The sequence below is a fragment of the Cryptotermes secundus genome, unplaced genomic scaffold, assembly GCF_002891405.2.
Source record: "Cryptotermes secundus unplaced genomic scaffold, Csec_1.0 scaffold70, whole genome shotgun sequence".
Lineage (NCBI taxonomy): Eukaryota > Metazoa > Arthropoda > Insecta > Blattodea > Kalotermitidae > Cryptotermes > Cryptotermes secundus.
Window position 1 is genome coordinate 1,164,128 of NW_019734964.1, and position 11,573 is coordinate 1,175,700.

At 38.3% G+C, this 11,573-nt stretch overlaps 1 protein-coding gene across 2 annotated transcripts in view; it reads left to right on the forward strand.

The window, feature by feature from the left end:
• The window catches only part of LOC111869020 (serine/threonine-protein kinase mTOR), a 68,631-nt gene extending 57,506 nt beyond the window's left edge, over positions 1–11,125 (forward strand). For both annotated transcript variants that reach the window (XM_023860200.2, XM_023860199.2), the window contains exons 36-40: positions 1,472–1,677; positions 2,722–2,869; positions 3,952–4,237; positions 5,061–5,241; positions 6,063–11,125. In XM_023860200.2, coding sequence (XP_023715968.1) covers positions 1,472–1,677; positions 2,722–2,869; positions 3,952–4,237; positions 5,061–5,241; positions 6,063–6,078 — 837 coding nt within the window. In that variant the 3' untranslated portion in view covers positions 6,079–11,125. The remainder of the gene's footprint in view (positions 1–1,471; positions 1,678–2,721; positions 2,870–3,951; positions 4,238–5,060; positions 5,242–6,062) is intronic.
• The last annotated feature ends 448 nt before the right edge of the window (positions 11,126–11,573 follow it).

The following is an 11,573-nucleotide window of genomic DNA, read 5'->3' on the forward strand; positions in this document are numbered from 1 at the left end:
ACGACACTTTGGAGACTGGTTCTGTCTCCATCCTCAGGTAAACAGCCTGCTCTCTTGGGCCCAATTGATCTAATTTTTATCTCCAGACACCAGAAGAATCACAAGATACAATATAAACCAAGCAAGACAGAAACTACTTATGGAAGGTAAGATAAAGACATACTCATCCACACATGAGAACTTGCACCCTTGGATGTCCATAATATTCCAACCAGAGTCCATAAATCCAGAGCCCAGCTTAAAACTGAACATGAAACCAATGAATCAAATTAAAAAAGGACACCTGTAAATAAGTTTCATAATATATTGCCATGATTTAGGGGTGTGTGACTATAACTGAGGTATAGATTGGATATTGGATTTATTGACACACTTCTACACATCTCTTGGAACTACATATAATTATGGCTAATGTCCACACTTAACAAATCACCACAGCACCTGCTAAGCCTTGCCACGCTTCACTAGTCATATCCTGACAACATTTTTAACACAGTAATTATAATAGTCTCACTGTAACTAAAGCACACATAAAGTCTTCTTTTCACAGCTGCACTCTTGCAACTGACTCTTCTTCACAGCCAGACTTTCAACTCTTAACTAAGAGGATCGCCATCTCTTCTTAGCCTCCCTTGCAGAGCTCAACTGAACTGCCAACCCTCAGTTAACTGGATCCCAGGATGGCGGCCATTTCATATGAACCTCATAGTTTTCTCTTCACAGGCTTTCAGCTGAAAATTGAACTGGATTGCCCCAATTGTCTTCTTATAACTCTTCGGCACAGACCGCATAGAATGTGTTTACCGAGTCATTGCTCAGAAATGGCTATTTGTTTATTCATCTGTTGCATAGTAACAGCTGTGCTAGTTGTTTATTTTGAGGCCTTTGCCTAGTAACCGGTCTATATGCCACTGTATATTAATTCCTCTGTCTCTTTTTTAAATATATAACTTAATCTATTGACACAATCTTCTTGGGCTGTCAGCCATGTCAGTTGGTTAAAAATTATTGATGCTTCTGATAGCCTGACAAGATTTTATCAACTTTAGCTGCCATGAAAGCGTCAGATCTTAATCTCTCAACCTTTAAATGATTTAATAAAACAACAGTAGAATGCAAATAAACCCAACAAATGCAGAAGATTAAAATTCAAGTAGGTAAAATTTCCTATTTACCAGTAAGAACCTTACAACAGATAAACCAGCACAAATAATTATTGAATAAAATCACCTGCATAGTACGTGATGGAGGCAGAGTCCTTTATCCAAAACATTTCATATAAAAAACTAGGAAGATGGATAATGTCCAGAAAATAGGTCATTGTATTAATGTACCATCATCACAAACTTTGAGATCTTATTCCATTTTGACTTTGTGACCACCAAAGAGTGCATGTAAATGCAAAATAAAATATATTGCCAGTCAGATTTAACATATTTCTTAGTTGTTAATACACAGTAATATTTTGCAGATGGCTCCTGACTATGATCACCTGACACTTATGCAGAAGGTTGAAGTGTTTGAACATGCTCTGGAACATACACAGGGTGATGACTTGTCCCGCCTCTTATGGCTCAAATCACCATCTTCAGAGGTTTGGTTTGACCGCCGGACAAACTACACGCGCTCATTGGCTGTCATGTCAATGGTGGGATATATACTTGGGCTGGGAGACAGGTGATTGACATTTTTGAAGTAACTGCTGTAGTGCATTGTTGATTCGGTTAGTTGTAGAATTACGCACTGTAATAAAGCTTAACAGCTAACACCAAAATCTGCCATTGAACATTATCCAGAACCCACAACCTATCTTCTTAAGATGCTTCTTAATGTTGTTGTTGTTGTTGTTGGAGAGGGTGGGTTTCCCCATGCACTTAGACCAACTGTTGGTCCATTGTGTGTCCCCCTGTGATATTCTACCAGTCTCTATACCCTACCGGTACTGGTGCGTGCCATCAGTCCAGACTCAGCCAGCGAGTTCGGCCTCTACTGGCTCAGCGGTATCTCGATGCTTCCCCAATCTACCAGAGGCGTTAGAGACTACTGTTGGGTGGGAAATGTCCTGAATTTGGCTCAGAGGTCCCCTTGGGACATGAGGTTCTTTTACGTGCCGTAAAGCTACGACACGGGACCCACAGCTTAAAGTCCCTCCCGGAGGACTTGTTCCCTGAATTTTTCCGCCCTTAAAAATTCCACGACCTCCGCTGGGTTTGAACCCACATACCTTGAGTCACGAGGTGGGAATGTTAACCCTAGACTACGGAGGCCGCTCTTCTTAATGTTACTATCCCATCTTCTTGATTTTTAAGTGGCTGGTTTCCAGGAGGTTTTCCCACCAAAAATCTATTAATTTTTGTTGCCTTTCTCATGCAAGCTAAATGTCTGACTAATCATAATTTATATTTCACTATCCTGAGAGTACTAAATGACCTACATAAGTCATAAAGTGTGGATTGGATTCATTTGGCACATGGAAAGAGACAGGTGGCGGGTTCCTGTGAACACAGTGAACCTTCAGGTTCCATGAAAGAGTGGATATATGTTGGCCACATGAGCAACTATTAGTGTCTCAAGAATAACCATTCCACAGTTTGTTCCTTATTATGCAGCGTCTTAAGTCCCACTTACTTTATCCCTGTTAGGTTGAAGTATTTTCCTGATTGCTTTGTTTGCGAAGTTCACAAGACCCTTTAAAATTTCAGTTCAGATGTTTGTTTGCAGACATCCCTCAAATCTGATGTTAGATCGTCTAAGTGGTAAAATTCTACATATTGATTTTGGTGATTGCTTTGAAGTGGCAATGACCAGAGAGAAATTTCCAGAAAAGATTCCCTTCAGGCTTACAAGAATGCTGATTAATGCAATGGAGGTAAGTGCAGACTACAGGGTGTCCCAGGAGGAATGGACCAAACTTTGGGAGGGTGTTCCTTATGTTAAAGTATGCCGATATAACCCAAAACACCTATGTCCAAAGTTGAACGGTTATGGAGATAATGGCCCAAGAAAAGTGTGGTATTCTGGCAGGTCCACGCACTGTACCTCTCAGCTGAGAGGCCTTATCTGTGTTTGTCCTTGAGTGCGATGATTCACCCTAGCCGTGCTTATGTAGTTGGCTTATACCAGAACGCGCAGTCACCACGTTACGTCAGCGCTTGCCATTCATGTGTCATGTATAGTGCTTGGAAACCCTAAGGACAATTATGACATGGCGAGCGAGTATTTTGTACTTCAATTTTATGGCTTCATGTCACTCACAAGTTAGTTTGATGTTACGTACATTATTAACATTACAGAATCCACATATTCCTGCCAGTTTTAATATGTATTTTGTAATCAACAAGTGTGCAACGCCGGTCAAAGTTTGATACTTCTCTGGCCATTATCTCCGTAACCGTTCAACTTTGGACATAGGTGTTTTGGGTTATATCGGCATACTTTAACATAAGGAACACCCTCCCGAAGTTTGGTCCATTCCTCCTGGGACACCCTGTATAAAGGAAACAGAAAAACAGGTATGCACAACAAGATAGAAATCAAAGCATGTACACAAAGGTAAAAACACAGAAAATTGAGGCTGAATTATCATCGGCTTTTGTAAGTATAACACTACAGACAAATTTGTAATTAATTCTTGAGGTATAAACTATAAATTGAATGAAGTAATTTGGCAAACCTACAATTTCATTTAGCTATTCCATTAAGGTTAAGTAGTGAGTCTGGAACAGGGTCCATCAGCTTCATGAGGATAATTGAGAGCTACTTGAATGGGAAAGTAACGGCACCTGTCTAGAAAATCGAAATTAATGGCCGTGGGGATTCATGGTGCTGACCACGTGACACCTCTATCTGCTAAAGTTGGCAGTAATTTCGCTGACAAGCAGCGGTCACTTGGTATAGTTTGCTTGCAAACTAAAGCCACGGACTTTGTTTGTTTGTTTGCATTCTGTTTAGGTGACTGGCATTGAAGGAACATACAGACGAACATGTGAGTCTGTCATGTCAGTGTTGCATCGGAACAAAGACAGTCTGATGGCTGTGCTGGAGGCATTTGTGTATGACCCGCTGCTCAACTGGCGTCTCATGGACAGTGCAGCACCTAAAGCCAAACGATCAAAGGCACAGACTGATTCTTCCATTTCATCATCCTCACAAGAACATGGAGATATCTTGGACAGTGGGGGCAGCCTTAGTGCTGCTGTACCTAAGAAGGGAGCTCCTAGCAGTGTGGAGAATGGAGGTGAGATTTTGTATTTATTCGAAGTAGCACCAAATACAAATTTCCACTTCCAGAACATATGGGATTGTCATATTGTTTAAAACTAGTTCCCCACCAACTTCTGACCCAAGGCACAATAGATCACTGTAGGTCGCGGTGCAAGGGCCGAGAAGGCCCACCCCTTGTACAACTTCTGACCCAATATCTTCAAGATCTACTTGTGATCTGAAATATTAGTTTATTCTTACATGCATTTTGGAAAATAAGTTTAAAAACTCATGCTAATATCTACTGTCCAGCCATTCATCTCCACACAACCCAGCCCAAATTAGACTGATTTTGCACAAACTTAGTATGATAGACATACACCAAAGTTTGTCGAGCCATTTTGATTTAGGTTTAATTAGGATCATTTAAGGTGCGTTTTCTGGGTCATTTGCTAAATTTTGATGAAACCTGGTATGTGCAACATTTATATAATAATTGTAATATTGTACAGGCGAACCCCAACTTATATTGTGTTCTTTGAAATTTGTTTATAAGTTGTATGTTCCTAAGTTGAATAATTATTTTTGTAAGATATATCATTAAATTTGTTAATGTTTGTAAGTGCAGGGTTCTGTGTTCGGTGAATGCGTTTGGAGTCACAGTTTATTAGTCAATGCAATGTTTGTAAATACGAATTGTTCATTTCATGAAAGTTCGTAAGTAGAGGTATCCCTGTGTGAGTATGTTGTTCCTTCGCCTTTCTATGTTGTCACAGATGAAAATCACACCAGTAATTATTCATTGTTAAGTAAGAAAAAGGATCTTTCTCTTGTTAATTCTTAAATGTTAATTGCAGGAGATGGCAGCCAACCAGAGGCTCTTAATAAGAAGGCGCTGGTTATTATTAAGAGAGTGAGAGAGAAGCTGACAGGACGAGACTTTCTGAATGAGGAAACACTTACAGTGCAGAAACAGGTGGACTTACTGATCCAGCAGGCTACATCTAATGAGAACCTCTGCCAGTGTTACATTGGCTGGTGAGTATCATTTCTTTTCATGGATGGTGTGAGAGTTTTCCTTACTCAAGGACTTTGTGGTCTAGGGGTAAGCCACTGGACTCAGTGGCAAAGGAGTGGTTGAATCCAGTGAATCACTGTACAAGTTCCCTATCTTTCACCTGTGGGACAGTCAGATTACCGGAGTTCCAGATCCCACAATGATTCAAGAGGGTTGAAAATGAGGGTAGACACTAACCACTTAGCTGAATTTGTAGGTTCCATCTAGTGCAACTGATCTTATTAATAAAAAAGTTATCATGAAGCCCAACATATTGCAGTTATGTGTGGCTATATTCAGGGGCATCCAGACATTCTATACAAGGAAACTTTACGTTAGCTGTACATAAATTATTTAAAGCTTGTTCATATGTCTGTGTGTAAAGTAATACATTTAAAAATGGAGTGATACAGGATGGTGATGGAGTACATCTTGTATGTAGATCATCGTGGCATCTGTTCAGCTGGATCTTGCAACATGTCCTTTGGTAAAAGTCTGTGTGTTTTGGTGTTGTCAGGCACAGTGAACACTCATAATTGGTTACACTGTCTACTTCATTCCAGAGTGCTTGATTTTTTAGGAAGCTATCTCCATTGCCTTAAGACATAATTTTCATTTTCAGCAATGATACCTGTAGGCCAGAACTAGCCAACATTTTAATAATTTTCTTTTAATATGTGTTTTGTCATTCCCCAAGGCTTCCCTACTGATCTGACCATCTTAGTTCTAAAAAGCCATTCACACCCATGGTCAAATATAAAACATTAATGTAACTAAAACTATTTTTTCCAATAATTTCTAGGTGTCCATTTTGGTGAAGCTTCTCACTGTGTGTTGCACTGAATATAAACATCAATCAGAAGATGCAACTTAACAAGTTATGAATATAGTGTAAGACTTCTTAGTCGGGACTGTCAACACGTGATCCTTCAGAGTAAATGTGTATATGATTACGACACGTTCTGTCTTTTGGGATATAATTTCATGTAGTCCATTGAAACCAGGTTTCTTACTTGGCTTATTCTTTGCCCTGAAGATGGAGGTGACATATTCCTATGAAACTTCAGTTGATGTTTAACAGACTGCACAGTATTATATGTAGGTAAGTCAATAATTATCCGCAGTATAGCTATAAATTTGATTTCAATACAAATAGAAAACTTACATTAACATCATTTTTCAACATAGTCCCCTTGCTTTTCAACGCACTTGGTCCATCATTGCACAAGCTTCCTGATGCCTTCAGAAAAGAAGGTTTTTGGCTGAGCAGCGAGCCACGCAAGCACCGCTTCCTTCACTTCTTGGTCCGAGGTGAATCGACGGCCCCTTAATGCCTCTTCGAGTAGACCAAACAAGTGGTAATCAGAAGGGGCGAGATGAGGACTATACGGAGGATGAGCCATTGCATCAAACTTGAGTTTCTGAAGGGTTTCAGCAGTGTGGGCAGCAGTATGTGGACGGGCATTGTCGTGCAACAACACAACACCTTTCGACAGTTGCTTCGAATTGCAGGCCTGTCAGTAAGCATCTCACTGTAATGAGCACTGTTTATTGTTGTGCCCCTCTCCTGATAATGTTCCAGTACTGGGCCTTGTGGGTCCCAAAAAACTGTAAGCCTCAGTTTTCCTGCAGATGGTTGGCTTTTGAACTTTTTCTTGCTGGGTGATTGTGGATGTTTCCATTCCATACTCTGCCATTTACTCTCCAGCTCGCAATGATGGATCCATGTTTCGTCACCAGTGATGATTCTCTCTAAGAAGACGTCACGTTCGTTACCATAGTGATCCAAGTGTTGTTGGCAGATGTCCAAGCGCGCGTTTGTTTATACAACACTGTGTGTTGTTTTGGGACCCATCTTGCACAGACTTTATGAAACCCAAGTCTGTTGTGGATGATTTCGTAGGCAGAACCATGACTAATTTGCAGATGATTTGCCACTTCATCAATAGTCACTCGTCTGCCTAACAGAACCCTGTCATGTGCACGCTCAATGTTGTCCTCATTTGTGGCCGTGGATGGTCGTCTGGCTCCTTCCTCATGCGTAACACTTGTGCGATCATTTTTTAATTTTTCAATCCATTTGTAGACACTCCGTTGCGTCAAAACATTGTTCCTGTATTATGCTAAAAGTCTTTGATGGATTGCGGCCCCTGATACACCTTCCGACCACAAAAACCAGATCACTGAACGTTGCTCTTTGGCGTAAACAGAAAGTGGAGCAGCCATGATTAACGGCAAGGCAGTGATGATGGAACTGACCTAGCAACATCAAACCTGCGCAGAAATAATGACAAGGAAACCACGCATGGTGATGCTGTGCAAAATGACAGTGCTGCCAACAGAAACACAAATACAACTGCGTTGCGGATAATTATTGACTTCCCCTCGTAAATACCTATGTATGTTGTTAGTTTCTGAACTAGAAGCTTGTAAACTTTTTCAGTGTTATTGCTACTTTTATGCATTTTTTAAAACATTTCTTTGAATGGTCATAGTTGTGGTAGGAACAAAAACGTTTTTTGTTAGTTGATCATTCTTACAGGTTAATACAGATTTACCTGTTATGCCCCAATTATTTCCTTTTGTTTGATAAATTGTAATAAAATATGGTACAAACCTATGTTAGAATTAGTAGTGCATATATGTTGTATACTGTTTAATAATCATGCTTGGTAAGAACTTTAGATATAAAGATTGAATGTTATGTAAACACAAAAGTAAAAATATTATCACCTCTTCTTTTGTGATACAGTGAGGCCATCTATTTGATATAAATTTCTTCTCTGCCACTGAAATCACCTGTTTCATCGCCATCTTCGACTATCTCCCCATACAACCTGAGGATTCATCCATCAGATCACCCACTCATCCATTTTGTAAGCCACCTCATGGTGGTGACTTAATTATTATTATTATTATTATTATTAATATTCTTAGAAATGCTCAGCATTAAAATAAGAAAAAGGATTCACTGTCCAACTTGATCACCCATGCTCTAGAACATCATTTCCAAATCTGAGAGCTCATAAGGGTGATTGGCACATTCAGAAATATTTTGAAACTAAGCTTTCAGAATGAAGTATTGCTTGTTTTATCATAAAACTCTGTTCATTCAAAATGTATTTCTACTGCTGCACCAAATTCCATGGAGCAGAGTCCTTGGAAAGATAGTTGCTCAGCTACTGCAGAAATTCCCCTGCCTTTTATGGAACAAAAAGGTACATTACCATGCCCACAAGATTCTGCCACTGGAACTTATCCTGAGCCAGATAAATCCAGTCCCGTAACCTCACCATATTTTTAAGGCCCACTTTATATTCTCCCGTTTCTCAAGTGATCGTTTTCTTACCAAAATTTTGTTATGTATTTCTCATCTGTGCTGTGTATACTACATGCTGTGCCCACCTCATCCTGGCAGATTTGATCATCATCATATCTGGTGAATAGTACAAATTATGCATCTTCTCATTACATAATTTTCTACAGAGTCTTGTCACTTTCTCCATGTGGGGTCCAAATATTCTCCTTAGCACCCTGTTCTCAAACACTGTATTTCTATATAAATTTGAGTTACATTTTGTCACCTGTTTCTTTATTTTAAATGGTTAACTGAAGAGTACAGTCCTCTGGGTTGTACTGCTGTGTAGATTGGAGGCAGTCCAAAGTTTCAGAGACAATATGTTCCTCCAAAATTTTGGGCTGTCTCCTAATTACACAGCAGTACAACCCAGAATACACCCTTCATAGTTACTGCCATGAGAACCTCAAATCCAACATGCAAGAAATTAGTTATGCATTGCATATGTATATATTTCATTATAAATTACAAAGGCACAATAATTGACTGACACATCCTACTGTCAAAAACCGTACATAACAAATCATTAAAACTTTCACCATTTCTTGTACAATAACCATATATATATACATATGTAGAGGCATTTTCACGTAATGTATCACCTTTGGCACATACAGTAATAGTAATAGAAAAATACAGTGAAGGAACTTCAAGTTTAAAATCTTGCGAATTAATCAGTCTTGATTATATATAAATAATTTAATGGACTGAAATATATAATACTTGGTTATCATAAACATGATACAAAGATTATTTTCAGAGCATCACATTTAGCACTGACAAAATAAGATTATCATATTTATCTGATATTTTTAACAATAATTCGGCAATAATCAGACTAGAAATTTCATTACTATTTTATGGAATAGGAACCTTGTTTTAAAAACTCTTTTTCTTAGAAATTTGGCACAAATAAAAATATACAGAGATACCAGTTACAGTTAATGACATGCCAGTCATTTAACAAAAGTATTTCTGTTCTGCAGAGTTGATGGCACTACATATGCCACAAACGAAACTCAGAAAAATTATTTCCATCAGATGTATATTTCTATATAAATGTCTTAATTAAAACCTTTTGTACAATAACTGCACATGTATATGCTGTGTTTACATTATATTTTAAGTTAAGAAACCATACATATTGTTGATCGTTAGTTACGGTATGTTTACAGTTGGTGCAACTGGGTGCTTTTGGGGTTATTTACCCACACCTTTTCAACTGCATAGGTTATGCAGCACTGATAGATTATTACATGTTAAATTTGGAGCATGTTTTCAAAACATAATATATCCTCTTATATAATCAGAATTGAACCACAAACCACAGATCATCAATCACAGAAGCAAAGTAGCTAAAAGACTGATCTGGAGCTTTTGCTAATCAGTAAAATTATGTAAACTGCTATCTTTCATGTAGTATATATTTTACTTTGTGAATGTTATTTTTCAAACCAGTTAGAAAAAAGAGAAAAATGTGACAAGCTATTGAAACCATAGTTTGTCAGTTTATGGTAGAAGACTTACTTGGTACCTACATCCTGCCTTACATTTAATGCAAGAAATCCACATCTGTCCATTTTCAACAAAATGGCAAAGGGAAAGACTGGTAAAGAAAGAATTCTCTAAAAGTATACATGAATGTATCAATGTTACATTTATAGAGAGCAAAATGTGACCTAACCCACACAGGGGATATCTGACAACACAAAAATGTGTCATATATGCTCACAAAATCATACACACTACAGAGGAACCTGTGATATCAGTACTTGGACAGGTACTTGTTACATTCTTCAATCTTCATTTTAGGCACCCAAGTTTAGACATGTAATATATATGATCAATTAAGAATATTAATCAGAGTATTGATGTTTAGAAAATAAAACTTGAAAAGGATAAGAATCTTCATTGCAGAAAGTTTAATCGGCTCATGAGGAAAACAAAAAGATAGTACATCAACTTCAGTCTTTGGTAGATTCTACAACACATCTGAACAATGATGTGATATTTTACTCTTAGAAAACTATGGACCAAAAATCTGTGAATTCTAGAATGGAGCGGAAGTTATGAAGCAGTGTGACCAGAAGATGGAAGCTGGTCCTGCATCTTCTGAGGTATTTTTGTATTTAGCTTAGCTAGACAGTGAATTCCAAACCTCAGAAGAAAAATATAATTGTGTGATGTGATTCTAGTGGCAGGCAGAATAGGAAACAAAACTATGCTACCATCTGGTATGAAGGAAGCAAACATTTTTCTGAAACAGAAGCTTTCTCTTCCTTACCACTGTTTCTTGGATAATGACAGACTTCAGGGATACTGACAAAGGAAAGTACTGTATGTCTACTGCACCCCATAGGTGTGATATAAGATGATGGGAACTCCAAATAAGAGTAAGTCATCAGGGTGAAAGACAAAAGTTTGTTTAATGCTGGAAGTACAACAGAAAGTTGGTAAATACCAACTCTGAGTTCTTCCAAAACAGACACCACGAAATAAATTAAAAGCAAAAATCACACTATTTTGGTTTGAAATTTAACATACTAAACTGTGATGTGATTGCAATTTTTTTGTGTCCAGATTTGGAATCAGCACATCAGAACTAATTTAAAATGTCAGTTTTCCTTTATATTACCATAGCCTTTGTGTGATCTAGCAGAATATATAGCATCAAATTCCAGGTCATAATCTTAATATTCACTGCCACAAAAACCTTGTATATATGTTAACATAAACTTGTGTCCCATAGTGTAACAACAGGATAAGATTTCCATTGCCAGTGTGCTAGAAGTTTCAGAGCAGCATGAGATACTCCTGGCAACTACTTTTGTTTCCTATACACACAATCTGCTGGAGGAATGATAGGAAGTGTCACAGACAGGGCAGGTACTGCCCATCTCCCCTGATGCAGGTAAAGGACAGAGTGGCTCATCAACAAAACTTGTTGACTTGATA